This window comes from Ambystoma mexicanum, chromosome 6p (genome assembly GCF_040938575.1).
Source record: "Ambystoma mexicanum isolate Mex_15411 chromosome 6p, UKY_AmexF1_1, whole genome shotgun sequence".
In the NCBI taxonomy this organism is placed as follows: Eukaryota; Metazoa; Chordata; class Amphibia; order Caudata; family Ambystomatidae; genus Ambystoma; species Ambystoma mexicanum.
In genome coordinates this window covers 384,560,335-384,579,419 of record NC_090935.1, presented here as the reverse complement: position 1 = coordinate 384,579,419, position 19,085 = coordinate 384,560,335, and the positions used below count along the sequence as shown (strand labels likewise).

The 19,085-nt window shown below is 43.4% G+C and overlaps 1 protein-coding gene across 2 annotated transcripts in view; it reads left to right on the top strand.

Annotated features, from left to right (window-relative positions):
• Positions 1–19,085, top strand: part of RICTOR (RPTOR independent companion of MTOR complex 2) — a 1,615,046-nt gene that overhangs the window by 780,517 nt on the left and 815,444 nt on the right. For both annotated transcript variants that reach the window (XM_069627164.1, XM_069627163.1), the window contains exon 19: positions 5,597–5,643. In XM_069627164.1, the coding sequence (XP_069483265.1) occupies positions 5,597–5,643 (47 nt within the window). The remainder of the gene's footprint in view (positions 1–5,596; positions 5,644–19,085) is intronic.

Below are 19,085 nucleotides of genomic sequence, written 5' to 3'. Positions count from 1 at the left end.
AGATCCTAGGAGAGCTTTAAGTTTCTACATTTCACGCATGTCCCGGGTCAGAGTGGATGATCAGCTCTTTATAGGTTACGCTGGAAGGCGTTTGGGAAAAGCTGTTACTAAGCAGACTTTGTCTAGATGGATAATCTTGGCAATTTCTGAATGTTACCGCTTGGCGGGTAAGTAACCCTCCGGTAGGCTTACGGGCCCATTCTACTAGGGGTATGGCTCCCTCTACTGCCCTGCAGAGGGGTGTTCCTATTCGTTACATCTATGAAGCAGCCACTTGGGTTTCGGTCCATACTTTTGTATGACACTACTCCCTAGATTCTATCCATGGGCAGGATCTGGCCTTTGGCAAGGCGGTCCTTTACTCTGCAATTTGACTGGGCATTCTAAATTTCTATATTCTAAATTTTTTCCCTCCTCCACACGTTGGTATTGCTTTGGGAGTCTGTCATAGATATGCAATATGTCGGAGGACCCAATCCCCTCGAAGACCAAGTTACTCTCTTACCTGGTAACGTTCTTTTGATGGGATGGTCTGACGATATATTCCATATCGCTCCCACCCTGCCTACCCCGCTACAGAATTTCTTATGCGATTGCAGCTTACGTTTCCGCAAGGCTTTCTGTGGTCATACTGGCAGAAGATTGGTGCCATACGTTCTGGGAAAAAACTACAACTGAGGCTACGGGCGTCGTGCGTCCTACTTATAACATCCAGTGACGTCAGCTCGACGGAGGCCCTCGAGGACATCGTATCGACGTCATCGAAGAAGGGCGCTGATGCCAAATGATTTTCCGAAGCAGCACAGCTGTGGTGATTACTGTCATAGATATGGAATACGTCGTCGGACCATCCCATCGAAAGAACATTGCCAGGTAAGCGAGTAACTTGTTCTTCTGTGCAATACCTCGAAGGTCCTGTCATTCCTTTTACATCTTGCTTAGCAAGGACTGCAGATCATGACAGTCAATGGTTATCTGACAGCACTAGCCATCTTTAAGCGCATGCCAGATTAGGGCTCGTTCTTCACAATCCCCATCCTTAATTCCTGAAAGGACCAACAACTTTCCCACTGATCCCCTGTGTGGTGCCGGCATTGGACTTCAATTCAGTCCTAACCTTTGTAATGGCATCGCCCTTTGATCTTATGAATTCATGTCCCTTAAAGCTTCTCACCTGGATCACTGCCTTGCTCGTGACAATTCAGGGTTCAAAATTATGGGGAGATGGAGTTAATTAGCTAGTGCTTGTAGCCTAGAAGAGTCTGATTAGCTTGTCACCAACAGCAATCAGGAGCTACGTTTGCATCCCCAGGTCAACCGATTCCGAACAAGCACACCTATGTGGATATAACTCTGTGCGTTTTGGACAATTTATAAATGTACTTTAGGAAACATCCAAATGACATTTACTGCATAAAGGATCATAAATGATGTAAACATATTTGTCCATCTTTTATGAATGCTAAATTTGCAGAACAATGTGTACTAGCTCCCTGTTCCCCAGCAGTAGTTCCTGGTCGCTGGTTATTACTGGAAACCCTGGAGCTGCTTTTAGTCCCTGCTTAGCCAATCTTATTTTTTAGCCCTACAATTTCATCAGCACTTGGGGTCAGTGAGCTGCAAGGCTAAGTCTTGGTTAAGTCTGTTCCTAAAATGGGGCTTATACTCTTTAAGCTTAGTACTGAGTCCAAACAACAGTTCACAAACTTTTGAAGGACAAAGTAATGCTTGGGGGAGGGGGATAAGGGGTACACATCTCGTACCTGCCTACGGTGGTTTCTGAGTTGAAACTGTCAGACAATTTGCTTACAAGCTTTTTACCTGCCAACTCATTCTGATGAGGAAAACGAACCCCTTCAGACTCTAAGACTCTTTGTGTGCTACACTGGCACGAAGGCAGGCAAATTTGTGACAAAACAAACCATTTCCAGATGGATCATGTTATGCATCGCTTAATTCAGTTCTAGAGCTGGAAAAGATATCCCCGAAGGCTTCTGAGCTCATTAAACTAGAGGCATGGCTGATACGTGGGCACTCCATAAAAGATGTGTTGTGCTGCAATGTGAGCTTATTAGAATTGCTAGTGTTTTAAGAAATTCTTCTGGTTTCTTTCTTCACCTAAAAATAACAAACCTTATTTGGGTTAGTCTTTTCTTTGAGATGTGGCTATTTTCTGCCGAATCATAAGATTCTTCCTCTGTAGCAGCTGTGCTTGGGGGGGATTGGGACGGGAGGGAAGAGGAACTTGGGTACGGGGTGTAGTGACAAGGTATGTACGACGACCCCCGCCATGTCTGGTGTTGACGACCGTTGCATTAAGTCAAGAGGGAACGATGGCCGAGTTTAGGTGCACTAATCTCCCTTCCGAAAAAAGTTTCCAAGCAGCTGACACTGGAACGGATATTTATCTGATGAGGAATGTGCGGGAGAAGAATCCAAAGAAAGAACATTATCTGTAAGTAATATCTCCTTCTGATGCATGTTCCTCTCATGGATTCCTTTCACAGGTTTCTCACTGCACATTCAACTTATTCTAACTGGTGTGTTCTGAGATGCAGTGGATCTGGCTTTTGGTGATGAAAACTGAGCCTGGAAATTCTGTCTTGAGGCCCCCTGGATAACTGAAATAGTTAGCTGTCCGTTCCCTTCATGGGAAACCTAACTGTGTAATCTTAAGAAATGTTGCTCTTACTCTAGTACTACTGCTGCATTGAGCCAGTTTATTTTCTATGGGAGAACTGTGAATATCGTTGAGAACTACCCGAAATCTGGTTACTTAAGTTTTTCATTGGTTAAGTCTGTTTCTAAGATGGGGCTTATACACTTTAAGCTTAGTACTGAGTGTTGGTGTTGTCTTAAATAATGTAACATAGGGTTTGTATAATGGTAAAACATACTCTGCCTCCTTCCCCACTTTAGGCTGTTGTTACCGTGCTGATTTTGAAACTGTTTCCCACTTTAGACCTACTTGTGATTGTATATATATTATTTTTATTACCTTTTACTAGCTTTGACTTATTTTGTATGTGTTGCTAAATAAATAGAATATTTATGTACTTGTGTGGACAATCTACTTGACAAGCTCCTGTGTTTATTTATTTTTTATGCCAGACTCCTGATCTCCTTATTCTCTCCCTAACTGTTTGCCCCAAATGCCAAGAGGAAGTTTGGGTCGGACTTTTGTATGATACCTAGTCCACTAAAGTTTCCTTCCCAAAAGCTTAATCCAGTAGTGGTTCTAAAAAAAATAAACTCCTTACGGGAACTTTAGTTATCTTATTGTCTAGTTTTGAGTAGATACTTCCTTCATCCTAAACGGAGAGCTGTTATTTTCCTCCTAGCAAACACCAAGTTTTGGAGACTTTGGCTTGGTTTTAGTTTTCTTAGTTTAATGCATACATATTCAGTTGTAGAGGTTATAAACTACTTTCTTGATAGTTGACCGGACTCAACCAATATGATTGCTAATTGTATCAGCTGATTGAGTACAATAATATGCCACGCAGTAATAACATCAATCCTTTCATCCAAATCGGTTTTTGAAATAACCCATGATATAACAAACACATGTTTCAATGCTAATGTAGTTGCATTGATTATGGACAATGAACTGTCCCTTGTCCAGTTGCTGTGTACTTGGTGTAGCACTTCAGCTTCAAACACAGCCCACCCACGTCTCCTTTAGGGTTCCAGTGTGCTGTTAGACAAAATATCACCCAATTATTCCCTGTGTATAACAAAATAACACTTAAATCAATCTGTTTACTCCTACGTGCAATTCTGTGTTTAATAATCTAAAAGGTATCTGAATAAGAAAACATCATAACTGCGAGCATTCACGAAAGCAATTCCATGCCCAAATTGGGCTTGTGGGATTACCTCCTGGTTTGGTCCGAATGGCCTTGTTTACTGTCTGCCTTTCTCATTGAACAGAACCAGTTCAAAGGAAATGCACTAGGGTCAGTATCATGTGTGTGTATTTGAATAGCACCTTGTGATTATTTATTTTGACGGCAGTGTATGCAGGTTTTTGTAAGTAAGTTATTTGGCTGTTGCCAGAATCGTGCCCCAGTGTTTTTATAGTGTATTGCTTACCTCTCATTCGAGGTATAATGTTTTACACAAGAAGTTTTGTTGCAGGAGATAAAGCAGCTTTTCTCCTGTTAATGTTACAAAGGGATCCATTCATGGATTTCGATACTCTAAAACAAAAAAAGGAAACGCAAACAAAGGTTCTGGCTGGTTAGACTGCACCAGTCCGTGCTCATAATGCTACTGTTGCCTCAAAGTTTCCTAGTGATTTAGCTAGTGATGAAAACGTGGAGTCCTATAAATATTTGGGGTATATTAGCGTGAAACGTAATGAAAATGGTTTACTTAAGCTAGATCAGATAGTCATGTTAAAAAAATGTTGTGTCTAATTACCCTAGCTTTAATCTTACAGGTGCTGTTATCTTGTGTCGCCAAAAGTTGACGGCTGCGGTTATATTTGCCTTAGAAAGTTCATTTATAAATTTTGAGAGATGGGAAGGTGGTTTAGAAGGTAGAGTGCTACACCAAGGCAGGCAATTTGAATTGAGCTTGTATTGACTTTAAGTACATTAATATAAATTAAAAGCGGGATGTTATACTTAAATATCTTGTATGTGGAGCTGGATACAATCCTTTGGTGATAAAAAAGGACTGTTAGTGGGACGATATACAATTCTAACAATTCAATCTCAAGAACAAAGAATTTTTCAGAGAAATTGCATGAGCGCTGATTTGGGAAGATGGATTTGAGGGTATTGAGAGCATCCTTTTTAAAAAAAGTGCCACTGCATGGGTCTGGATATACAATCATGACCATGTTGGCAGGTTAAAATCGATGCAGGATTTTTTGAAATTATGTTTTACTTATATGCACCCGCAAAAATACATCAAGATTTCGTATAGTATTCATGTTGATTTGTTTGAATTAGTTGCTAGGCTTGGCTAATGCTGGAGCGTGGCTGAAATTGAGTAGGGAAAAGAGAATCTGCAGATTGTGTAACTCAGTAGCGGAAATTGAAACCCTAAGAAATGTATTAACAGGTTGCCAGGTAATGGAAAAACACTATTTCAGATTTTATAGACCTCTAGCTAGTGGTTTCGAGGAGGTGAAACATTAACAGTTTTGGCTGAATGGAATGGTGGGCAGAGCCTTAATCGAGCCATTGCTTTGATATAGTTGTGGTTTGCTTTTGAGAAAGATATATTAATAAGAGAGGAATAATATATTGGGATAGGAATAGTTTGAGTTGTTGCTGCTGTTAATTAGTAAAAAAATGATTTGAAATTAAATGCATGATTTTAACAATATGAAAAATGTTTTTAATGTAAGAATTGATGTATGAATTTATAGTGTTTAATGTTAACTATATTGTGAAACGTTCAATGAACTGCAACACAAACGAACAAAAAAAAGGATGTAGCTAGCTAGAAATACTGACCATTGACATGCATGAATACATTTGTGTGTCTAATTTGCCGTGCATAATGTGAATTTCTCCTTCTCGGAAATTGTCAATTGGCTTAACTTGCAATATATTAACATTAAATCTTTTTTTTTTTCCAGTGGCCAAATGTAAACTTAAAGAACTACAAAGATGAACAATTACAAAGGTACGTATAACTTCAAATGTTGTTTTTATTGTTTGTATTCCAGTGTTGACTTCAGCACCAGGATGGCAAGCTATTCGGTGGTTAACTTGGTTGGACTAAACACCAACAAGAATAACTTTTGTTTTATTTTTGTTGCACTGTATGGCAAAACTAGACCAAAACATGGTATGGCCCTTTTGACCTATTTTCTAAACGCAATCTTTCTATGTTGATCGAAGAAAATGTTTTGTCAAACTCTCTAATTACACAAAAAAAGAACAGGCCACTTTTAGAATAGCTGTCAAAAATTAAGTAGAGCACTCAGGAAAGGGTGTTAGTTGTTTTGTAAGAATGACTGGTTGATTTTGATGCACAAGTGCCTTTGTGATGGCATTTAGAATACTGTGTGTGGGTCTGATGTGATTACTCTGTGTATTAGAAATTAAGGTGCTAAGGAATGGATCTGGTGTTGAAAGCCTCACTTAAAATTCCATGTATGTTTTCTATCCGTTAAACTACATGGAAGGGTCATAATGAAGATGCATACTTCATACCTGGAACTGGTGTCCTGTGTCTACCTGCATCTGCTCTTGTATTAATACAAAAACATTGCTGCCATATTCCACAATCCTGTATTAGGCACATTTAAAGGTTTATACTGTTATTTTTTGCAGATTCTGTTCTCATTACACATATGTTTTTCTCATATTATTTTGCTAAGGGAGAACTTGCTTTTTGTGGTTCTGGCTCCTTCATTTTCTGGGTTCCCTTCTATAGATTTGAAATGTCTTTTGTGGCTGGCGGGACTTTGACTGAAGTTCCACTACAACTGCAACCCTTTTCAGATGGACTGCCCTTAGTAGCCCATACTGTACCAGGCCAGAGGTGTGTTTTGAGCACCCTAATGTGGTTACTATTGTTGGGGTGGTCAGGAATGGTCCTAATGAGAAGGAGGGGTTCATGTTCACACGCCATATTTGTGACTGGCGAAGTGGTGAAGACTTGCGATGTTGCTATTTTATGTATCCAGCATAATGAGAATGTGATTCGTGTTACTTTGTTACTTTGTGTTTAAGTTGATTCATTTAAGATAAAAGTACATGAGAGCCTGTTATTCATTGTAGCAAGATAAAAGTCAAAATCACCAATTCACTTTAAATACAATCTGGGTATGGTGTGCCACGAATTGCCTAGAAGCTGGGCAATGAGGAGCTTCATAAATGTGCATGCGAGAAAGGATTTTTCATGAAGGAACCACTGTTAAGAGGACTGAGCAGTTTTGAAACATAGATGTATCAACATACATACCTGTGGGTTGGGGGTGTTCAAGGGATACATGTTGAGCACAACTTGGGGTACATGGGAATGTACAAATCTGTAAGCTGTATGTTTTTCATAGTTTGGCCAGACACTGCAACCTCGGCTCTTCACAGTGAATTCTGTGTGACTGTGAAAACTGGTTTTGCAGGCTTTGGAGTTCGAAGGAAAGACAATGAGTAACCGCAACATTATTAAATGGTCTGTTGCAGCCATGCTGAGGTTTTATGACGTGGCAGTATCACGGAAAGAAGATGCAATCTTTTGAAGTACATGAGAGCCTGTTATTCATTGTTCAGATATGTCCACCATCTTTTTGTGGCAGAGCAATAAACCTGAGGTGAAGAGACACCTAAGGGAAGAGTGACCGATACTTTATGGGTTTCAAATGTTTTCTCAGGTTATGTCCAGAGGCCATGCATGTTGAATTGGTAGTCGTTTAGATTATAATGAAACAAGGACGCCAGCAAGTCTAGGTGGGTAAGACAGTTATCATCAGTTCAGAGGAAACTACTTACTCTCCCCTTCCTCATATTGTTCGAAGTTTCTTTGCAAATGGTGTCCCCCTACCCCCGTGAGCATGTATGGTGTCACCTTGCCCCCTGTCCCCTGTGAGCTTGTATGTCTGCTTGACCCCCCTGCCCCCGTGAGCATGAATTGTCCCCTTGCCCACCCTACCCCTGTGAGCATTTATGGTGTGCCCCTGCCCCCGTGAGCATGTATGGTTTCCCCTTGCAGCCCTCCCTGCCCCCCATGAGCATGTATGGTGTCCCCCTGCCCCAGTGAGGATGTATGGTGTTCCCCTGCACCCCTTGAGCGTATATGGTGTCCCCGTGCCCCCGTGAGCATTTATGGTTTCCCCTTGCGGCCCCCCTGTTCCCCGTAAGCATTTATGGTGTCCCCTTGCAGCCTCCCCTGCCCCCCCCCCCCCGTGAGCGAGTATGGTGTCCCCTTGCAGACCCCCGCCCCGTGAGCATGTATGGTGTCTCCTTGCAGCCTCCCTGCACCCGTGAGCATGGATGGTGTCCCCTGATCCCACCCCCTTCCCCCACAAACCTGTATGGTGTCCCCTTGCAGCCCCCCCCGCCCCTGTGAGCATGTATGGTGTCCCCCTGGCCCCACCTGCCCCCGTGAGCATTTATGGTGTCCCCCTAGATAGCTCAGCAGCAACGTGTTCGCCTTGGAACGAAGGCGAAACAGAGCAACACAGGTTCAATCCCCAGGTCCGCGCTTAGAAACCTCTGGGTATTAAGTGCGTTATAAATAACCTATTGTATCATATCATATATATCAATTGCCGTCAGGCATAGTACTCATAGCCACATGCCTTGTACAGCCTCCTCCACCCTTCCCCCCTCTCCCACTACCCCCCCTTTTCCCTTCCCATGCCAAGTCGGCACTACCTCAATTGTCAGTCATAGTAATTCGTAGCCGCTCGTCTTAAAGCCACTCCCCCCCTCCAAAACACCTCCCCCTGTCTTGCAGCCACTTTCCCTCTGATAGCACTTATAGTCGTCCTTTGGCCTCTGTTAGTAGCTCGTCTGTTTCCCCCCCCCCCCTCGTCCTCTCTTCCCACTACCCCCACTGACTACTCTGAATCATCGTCCGACCTTCCTTGTTAGTCTCGGGTTTGTTTTCTCTCCCCCCCCCTTTCCTGTGACTCCTGCACTAAAAACAATTGTCGCCAGGCATAGTAATGTTACTGCTTGTTTGTTCTCCTTCCCTTCCCTTTCTCCCCCTAACTGTTCTTGCACTATCAGAAATGTCACCAGGCTGATTATGATAGTTCTATTTTTGACATTGCAATTTGTTTGGAGGACCTGTAAGAATGTAACTGTATTTTCCCATGTTAGCTCCCTCCTTGAAGCGCTTTGAAACACAATGTGTATAGGTGCTATACAAATAAACAATTATATTCAAAAACCATGTGCAATTACGTCTGGCGTCAGAAGGTCCAAGGCCAGCTGGAACTTGTTATGAATTATGTTCATGGTTAGATATGTAACTATGTGATGTTACGGCCTACCACGGAAGACTTCTGGAAAGGGGTGTGCTACAAATATGAGCTGATGTTGGTAGATAAAGGAATGTGACCAATGAGAATGTGAGAATTAGAGAAGATTGCATTTATTTTATAGAAGGTTTGACCAATCGTTTGTGGGGGGATGACTAGTAATAAAATATGTGGGAGAGTTTTGATTGTTGAAAAATGTGTATAAACTTGCTTTACGTACAAACGTGCACTTGATTCTTATGTGGTGGGCCTGCTTTGAGTTAAGGTGATTAAATGCCCATAAACACACCATTTAGTGGTATCACTACATATTATCCCCAACAAAAAGATCACTGTTTATATGGTCGTCTGGAACAGCCATAGGCAATATCTTTTGGGGGGGGGGATAATTTTTGGGAGCTGGGGTTGCGGGGATGCCCTCAGCTCCTTTTAAAAAATAATGCAGGGGTTGCGGGGGTGTCCCCTGCAGATTTCATACCTTGATATTGCCGCAAAAATATGGCGATATTTTTGTATGGCGATATTATTGTGGGGCTATTAACACATGGAACCCATTTAGTGTACAATATAGTGTTTCTATCACTGAAAACGTTATGGAGTAGGCAGCTTTGATTGTTTTTGTTTCACTGAGGCTATAGCTACTTTTACCCCATTAGAAGCACAGTGTACCTATAACTAGTGAACTGGATGGACCCTAGCCGGCCCATTTAACTGGGGGTCTCCAAACAGCCCTTTAAGATGAGTAGCAGCACCCTCGAGATAGATGGGGATGCAGATTTGTACTCTTGCTTCAAATAACTGACAACTCAATAGTTTGGTAAAGGAAGTCTATTTAATGACCAGTACAAAAAACAGGGAGTACAATGAACATCAGCAACCGCTCGATCTTCTTTCTCGCTTCAACTCCACTTAATTTCAGAAAAAACACAGTATTTATATCAAAAACTCGTCATCGCTGACGCACAATCTTAAAAACCTAACATGCAGCGTGATTGGCTATAGGAAGGTAATTTTAACATAGGTACTATATCTGTATGTGTAAACGGGGAGAGGGGATTGGACAATCAATGTCAGAACGGGCAACTAAGCACTTCCTTCAAAATGGCCACTATGAATGTCACTAAAAATACGACGTCCCATTGGTTCTACTCACTATAGGACCCTAGATTACACAGTGCACTATAATTGGGATGGCATCAATCCCACTCATACTTCTACTCTTACATCTAGCAGCATGCAGAACAACCAGCCAGGTGCAGGGAGTTTATCTGCACCCCAGCTTTCCCCCGATTATGTTACAATCAATCATCACCTCAGTGGTCCTGTGTCAATTACTACTTTGTAGTTTGGCCTTGAGTCTGCTTCTTGGTCTGAGAAAGTTTAGGGAGTATGGGTATGGCAGGCATCCATGCTTAGGTGTGAAAGTCTCATCCCTTCATGCCTGCCTTGTCACGTGATTAGGACACTGAAATCGACCTCTTCTTCGGGTAATTTTGTGTATTTGATTTAATTCTGCCAGTCTTCTACCATCCGTGGTTTATCTTGACCTTTCTGAACAGGATACTCTGTTCTTTTGCTCTTTAATTGTATCCACTGTTGGCCTCTTCCAGTCCGATACAACTTCGTGGCATGGTTGCCTTCAGCTGGGTTTCTTTCTGTCTTCTCGATTTGTTTGCTGCTACACTCTCCTCTTGAGACCTTTAGTAACCTTTGTTCAATTCTGCTTATGTGCGTAGTGGATTTACACTCCTCTCTAAAGTGCTTTTGATGTGTATATATATGTATGTGTTGGCGCTTGCCGCAATCTATTTGCTACTAAGCATAAGCAAGCTTAAAAATGTCTTTGCTTCTTGCTGTTTCTTGCATCTGTACATGTTTAAACTAACTGAATATCTTCATTGTGCATACAGCATACGTTTCTGCATCTTGACATCAACTGCTTCACCTTAGGCTCAAGATGGCACTTCTCCATGGTATTTTCGTCTCTTTGTCAGTATTTTTAGGTCATCATATCTTCTATATGTGCATCAGTCAGATTTCTTATGACGTCACCATTCGTCTTCCTTTATTATCTTCTTGGCTTCTTTGGGTATTCCATTCTGGCAACCGTCATTGTGTCTTGCCTGTAGATGTGGTTTCCTCAATACGTACCTTACTGTCCAGGTTTTCTTAGGTGTCAGTACTTCAATAGGTGCTGGCACTTGGCAGAGCCCAGCTGCTGCTCTTTGCTGGTTTATTTGTTCATCATACGTCACATATTTTGGCGTAAACGTACCTGGTACTACAAAGGGGGTGGCTGGAGTGTGGATGGTGCTTGGCACTTCCTCTTCCCTAGCCATTGTGGTAGTAATGCTTTTTGATGGCCGTGATCCTGGTCGTAGTCTGTGCCACCCCTTTGATGAGTCATACCCAGAATGGCAAATTTTCTTATGTGGGCCAATCCTGAGCCCACACGTGCACCCTCATGTGTATTATAAACATGTGCAAGTCAGTTTAAATTCCTCCTACCTTCCCAGTCTAGATTAATTATGGGAGTGCTTGTGTGTAAATTGATTTTCAGGGTCAGCCTGTGCATTTCTCAGATCACTTTCTGATTCTTAAGTAAAGACTGCTGGAGGATTGACTGCTGCTGAAAGTCCTGGTTTGGCAATACTGGCTCGACCACTCCTCCTGCTCTTACTTGCTGGCGGAATCCAGAGCACTTCTTTTGGTCTTAAATTAGAGCTGATTGTACTGGCTGTACTTAATGGTGTTTTTGTTCCATTGTCTGTGTCTTCATGGCTGCAGTCGTGTGCTTCATTGGTCATCCTTTCAGTAATCAAATTTGTTGGTCCTCCTTTGTCTAGATAATTGCTGGGTTAGGTGTTTGAGTCCATCTACTTGGAGCCCCCAACTGCCATGAGCCAGACTTAAATCCGACACCCAAACTCACTCTTGGGAAAGATTCTTTTTGCCGCTTTCCTCCTATAGACTTCTATGTGATGCACTTTTTTTTAGTGTAGGGATGTCAAGTTTTTAATGGAAGGGGGTGTACATCTTTCCCTCAATTATGCCAAAGCGTCTGAGTGTAGCAGGGGACCCCGAACCATCCAATGGTGTTCCGTGTTGTCCTCTGCCCCGCACTGCCACTAACTAAATAAAAAGGCCCACAATCAATCTGCATTGTCTTTATCTCCTATTGGAAGAACGCTCTCATCTTTTGCTGAAGGCAGCAGTGAGGCTTTTTCCTGCAGAGGAAGTTGGAAAAAGGTGGTATTCCCATTTCTTCATCATTCCAAAGCTGTATAGAGGGCTCAGACCCATTTTGACTTGAGACCCTGCAACATCATCCTCCAGAAGGACTGTTTCAAGATTGTCACCCCGGGGCACAACTTGCGGTAGACCGATCCTGCAGGCCTGACTGGTGTCTTTGCACCTTTAAGACACTCATTTCTTCCTCCCACAAATTCCTCATCTATTATATCTCCCAGTGCCAGCTGCTCTTCGGGAAACTTTCTGCTGCAAGGGAGCGCATCGTGGCTCAGTGTCGGTTCCACTCAACGCCTCTGTGTGCGCTATGCCAGACATGAGACTGGGTCAAGAATATATAGAGGCGCTGCACCCTGTTTCCTCAGTTCCTTTTTTCTGTGCGCTCTACTGGCTCTAGGAACACTGCTCTTAATTCTTATTAATTTTACTGAATTTGGTTACTACGTCTCTCAAATTTGTCACAATGCCGAATACGAGGAGGTCTTTGGGCTTCAAACCTTGCCTAGATTGCGGGCATCAGATTTCCGTTTCGGGCCCACACCGCATACGCCTTTACTGCCTTGGTGAAGGCCACAACACGCAGGACTGTGCTTCGTGCCAATCGATGCACCCAAAGGCACTTCGAGACTATGAATCAAAACCTTTCACCTTACTCTCCCAGAAAACAGGTGATAAGTAAACCCTTTCAAGGTTGCCAGGTTCAGACCGTGAAACAGTTACCTGTCCTTAAGGACAAAAAGAAGCACTGCATGAGGTCTAGATCCCCTGGCGGTAAATCCTGGTTTCATTTGTCTTAAAAGAGGAGTCACCATTCCAAGGGTGGCCGAGTGGAAGAAGCCCCAAAGGTACCTTTTCCCACCCAGTCCTCTACCCCAGAGAATTGGGAGGCATTCAGGATGAAGATGCTAGATCTCTTTGCCCAGGTCCTGGCACTGGCGGCTCTGGCCCAACTGCCACAGCATAGGTGCCATCTGATTCAGCCACAGCACCTTCTCCCAAGCTGATGGATCCCACCGCGTTTGGAGGAGCCGCCAGGACTTTGCAATGAGACATGACAAGATTGAGGCAAAGGGACAACACTGTTCTGTCTCCGGATGTCGATCCCATGACTTTTGTCTCTGTTCAGCGGCGTCATCGGCACAGACGGTTGCTGGAGTTGCAAATGAGTACCTCCAGGTTAGAGGACGTTTATGATGAAGTCCTTTTCTGGCTGTGTCCCTTTCAACCCAGGGAAGTGATCATTTCCAGAGGAGTTTTACGGGAAACAGGGTGACTTGGTGGACCTTTTGGCCAACTTGTAGGAGACAAGTGCCCTGGACACCTCATCAGAGGTTGGCATGATCCCTGCTGCTACCCCTGGCAAGCCACTGTCCACTTTCCAGCACTGTCTTTGCCCCTGGACAGAGAAAGCAAGAGATTGGATGCTTCTGGTAGAAAGATTTTCAGTCTTGGAGCCTTGGTCTCCGTCCGTGATGGGTGAGGTGTCTGAGATCATCCCTGAAGGAGAGATGCAGGAAGGCTTTATGGACCTCATCAAGGATGACAAGACCATCTATCAGAAAGAACATTTCCAGAGGAAAGTAATTTGTTCATCTCAACTGCGCTACTCCTTGACTTAATTTTTGTTCCTACGTGCTCAGCCCACTGTTTTGGAACAAGAGTTGAAAATTTGTTTCAAAAAGGCCTTTGCACCAGTATGTCGGTTCCAAGTCTTTCGGGTTACAAGCGATGTTAAGGAGTGCAGCTCAAAGGTGTCCTTTATGGACCTACACAACAACTGTGTCTGGTAGCTTGGGGTGGAGCATGATATCAAGCAATGTGGTTCCTACCAGTCAATGAATCCGAAGGCTCTCCAGTGAAGCTTCACCAATCTGGCATTAGGATGGCCTTGAAATCTCGGGCCAGGTCGGACACCAAATTCTCTCATCTGGTGCCGCCACCAAATTCTCTTGTCTGATGCCGACACCAAGGGGCCTACTCCTAAGAAAAAAGATAAAGAAGACAGCTATTATAAAAAGGTAAAAAAGTCATCCTGCTCTTGTAGTGAATCTCATCTCTCTTCCTCTCCTTCCTCCCACAAATAGATTGCAGGTGTAGGAGGTAGTCGTCGGAGGTAAGTGGTACGTCAAAAATAAATACCCACCTAAAGGGGCCTGCGGAAGGAATGGGAGGAATTTGAGCAACAAATTCTCCAAATCTTCGATACAGTCCAGGTACAGCTTTGGCCTCAATGTCACAGGCAGCACTAGCACCAATTGCTCCATGTGATTCTGGCGCCAAGATGTCAAAGTTGGGTCACCAGCCCTCGCACTTGACCTTCGACCTGGTCGAGGTGACCCCTGGCATTGATGCCCCTTTCTGCAGCGGCACAGTGCGCTGCTAGTGGATCCGCTCTGTCGGCAACAACACTGGACTAAAGCTATGCGCCTTGTATGGCAAGATAGTGACAAAGAACTGCAAAGTTTTATGTTGTGGTTCAACAGCTGTGACATAAATTTAACGTTGACCCAACAAGGACTCAATTCCATCTTTGGCCTCATCAAACAAGACCGGGGTCTAATTTACACCACTGTATACCGGAAGTCTACAGATATCTCTGAGAGACATCCTTCCATATGGCCAATTATTACAGGTCCATAGAAATAGTTTTTTCAAAAGATGATTTTGCAGTCCACGCCAACTCCATGATCTCCTGTCCCGCCGACAGGGGCTATCCTGCTAAAACATTGAAACACGTTGCTAAGCGTCCGTACCACCCAGATTGGGATGCCCTGTTGTCCACACATGATCATACTCCTAAGGATGATCGATTGGTGTGTGTGAAAGCATTTTCCTAAACTACAGTTGGTATCACAAAAAGTATAAAAGAAACACACTTGTGGGTTAGCACTGACTGCACGGATAAACCCCATCTCTTCGTCCTAAAGCAAGGGCGTAACATTAAAGATCAAATAGTACACGCCAGGCTCCAGGCACGTCCATCGCGACCAACTACTTTTCCGGCCCCGTGGGAAACATCCCGACAACCGATTGTAGGTCATTACCCATGCAGCTCATGTCCTGTCTGTGAGTTCAGTATCACCAGTGTTCATTCACAAACAAATCAACTGGTCTCTGAGATGTAATTCAAACTGCAATGCATCTAACGTGGTGTATATCAAATGTCCTTGTCAAAAAATGTATGTTGGTATGACTACCATGGAAGTCTCCACACATATTGGAGAACGTTTGGAACACAAATTGATATTTCGGTGGAAGTCCCACCAGGATGGTTTGAATGAGGACCTGCCATGGTCTGCTCTATTGTGAGTCCTCCAAAATGGTCAACTATTTTTACGATTACATCTGCAGTACTGGATTTGGTGCACTCATCCCCAACTCTGTTTTGATCTGGAAGAGTTAAAGGCACCTTAAGAAATCTGCTTTATTTGCCCTATTTTTATGTTCTGTAAATTTCCAACCACACAGGCTGCTTAGCGTGACTCTTGTGATCATACCAACTGACACGCTGCCCTGGAGTTTCCCTCTATTTGGTTGCCAGTCATGTTTAACGGCGTCAGGCCTGCAATTTACATCAAGACCTGCTGTTTGCACAGTCATTACCCGGAGTTCAGCCCACTTCAATATGGCGACCCGCTACTAGACCAGAGCGGTGCAACACATCACGCTTGTGCGCTTACATACCTGGAACACAGGCTACGCCATTTTCAATTGACACACAGAGACTCAAGTACTTTGGATCAGGAAGAACTGAAGCTTATGCGACTCTGCAAGTCTGAATGCTTTGTGCGAGCTCCACTTGCAACAACATGCTATACATTCCACGTGTACTTGTGCCTGATTGAGGCTCGTTTGTATTCCTCTTAGGACATTTTGCTCTGAGCACTTGAACATTCTTCTAATAGAGCTGGACAGACTATTTGCCATTAAACTTTATGCACGTATTGGACTTCATGTTATCGGGTTAGTGTACCCCTCTCTTGCCATTTGGATACGGATCACAATGTTTATTTTTGCACTGTGTAACTGTCATCTGATGTAACGCATGATTGCTTGGTTAGTTAAAACATGTTGATGATACAGTCTTGTTGCTGTGTACTTTTGGTCTCCGCTTAGACAAGGGTTTTTTACGATCAGTGTTAATTTTCTGGTTTACACATTGAACCTTTTTGGTCTTTTTGCAGACTCATCTATGCTACCATCGGGAGCTACCTTTTTGAGGGTGTTTCCCACGCGAGTAGGTTCTATTTTTATGCAAAATAAAGAATTGTTTTGCATAATAATTCTAAGGTAAAAATCCAGAATTTCTTCATTCACTGGAAATTATTGAGAATTTAAACATATGTTGTATTGGTCCACCGAAAGGACGTTTCTAATTGAGCTATTATGTTTTGGATATCTCACAGGAGTTTCCTGCCATCCACCATCTGTCTTCGATTTTCAAGACTCAATACATCAGTGGTCCTGAGGAAGGTTGGACCCCATGGACTAATTTTACCCCACAATCCGAGTTGGCGCTAATTTAAATTGTTTTTCGTGAGCACATTCCATTACGGGTACATTTGACATTACCTTTGCTTATATCCTAGGGGATCATTGCCAGAGTAGGGCCCAGGCCTCTGTTGATTTATACTCAATTTTCAAAGGTCTGGGGACACATGTGTGACCCTGTGTGTTAATCACTATTGAATTATTTGATGTTTGTGTAATGTTGCTTCTTTGAGCATTATCCTTTCCATTCACAACTTTTCCTTTTTGCTCTTCTGCAAAAACGGTGACGGCACACTTTGAAGTGATGTCTTGTGCCTTGTGAAAACAGGGTGATTCTGATTTTTCTTCCCCATCCATTCCTTTGTCGCCTAATTTCTTTTTTTTGTGTTCAATACAATAACATATTTTTTTGCTTTAGATTTTTCTTTTTAAAAAACATGTTAATACACAATTATTGGCTATCACTGTCTACTTTTTAAATAAAATGTACTTGATGAACTCATTTAAATCATTTATACAGTGCTTTATTTTAGCTCTTGAAATTTGTGTTTAACTTTGACATAGAAATACAGGACTTGGAATTCCCTTTTTTGTATGAGATTTGCACCATGTGCTAGATTTCCGAACATATCCATTTGACCTACTGGAAATAGCTGCAGGATTGTAAGATGCAAGCGGACCTCACCCGACATCTGGATACAGCAGGCGTCGACTAAGGCTCATCCGAACGCCCAATACTGGAAGATAATGGAAAGGGTGGTTGCGGCTCTCGGCCTCTGCGCTCCGGCGAGGCCTCTACAGTTGTAATACCAAATGGACATTTTTGACAAGGAGCCACATTCCAAGAGAGCCATGTGTTTCAACTTAGCCATATCGGACCAGATTTCTGCTTTATGATACCCCCTGTGCTAGACACCGGCGAGTCGACAGCGTGCTTACTAGTAGTTATAGATGCAGAGAGGTGATTTGCTGTTTCAATGGATTGCTTTTCTCCTGCAGATCTAATGGCTAGCCTCTTCCAGCTCTGCTGCTAGGAAACATTTTCGACAGAGGGTGAATTGGACCTCGACTCCGCTGTCAATCAGTCTTGCTCGGTCCTCGATCGTCGGCTCTGGATGTGACGTCAGGCTTCATATATACACCACGTCACTACACCCCATACCTCAGTTCTGTTTTTCTGTTTGCTTGTACGCTGCTTTGGAAACACAGCATTGAGTCATATTTTCTCTCATAAATCCCTGACACTGATGTCCACTCACTGGATTTTGGGCTTTAGAAGGTGTACCGACTGCCATTGCAAAAGGTAGGTGACTGGCCTGCACAATATTGGTCTGTGGTGTCTGGATGCGGATCACGACACAGAGGGATGTGCGTCGTGCTCCAAAATGCAGTTGAAATGCATTCTTGAGCAGGCCAACAAACTTGCTTTGGGGCGTCTGTCTTAGAAATCTCAGTTGCAGTTACTCGCCTGGTCCTCCGAGGATGAGATGATAGCTCCCACCCCTGAAAAGGAGAAGGAAAAACATCAGCAAAAAGCACTCAAACTCGATAAGCCACTCTTACTCGTCGCGTAAGAAGTGGCGTCACCAACCACAAGTCCAGCTCATCGTTGGGGAAAGGCGCATAAACCATTGATGGCTGGTCCTTCTCTAGAGCTTCGAGAGTCTGATGTCCCCGACATCCATGTATTACCAATGCCTCGACCGACACCAATGGCCTTTCCATCAGCGTCTAAAGAAAAATCCTTGATGCTGACTATCGGCGACAGATCTTAAGCTCTGCTTATCCGGTCGGGTTTTTTTCAAATCCATGCAATCAGTTTTCAGCAATGAAAAGGGGGAACACTGATATCATGTTTACAGAGTCGGGAGGTGTTGATTTATTTCGACGACCAAACTGACCTGTTGGATAACGTTACGCAACCCAAATGGCTTGGACATGTCTCCAGAGGTCGAATTTCAGCAGGGTCAGCTTTATAAGAACACCCATGCAAAATTTTGGACCTTGGTGGAATGGGTTGTAGGTAGTTGGGGCAGAGTTACTTCAGTCATCGTAGTCTACGCGTCAAGGATCACAAAGTGGCCTCCACAAGAAGGATTTAACCTGCTGAGGTCGGTGAAACCTGTACCCGGGACATTTGTAAGTACCTCCCGTATTGTTGTTGCCACCTACAGGCCTTAAAAGGGGTATAAAAAAGGTCTCACCTATAAAATCAAAAGCAATGCCAACTTCATAAACGGCACAAACATACCGAAGTTCACCGTGGATAAACATAATCCTGGATAATATTTGGTATGAAACACAAAGCATAACCTGGCAAGTGTAAGGTTAGGTTGCCACAGGCTCTTTTGTATGTTTTTGCCTTCCGTTTACTGATCCGGGGGGGCAGGGT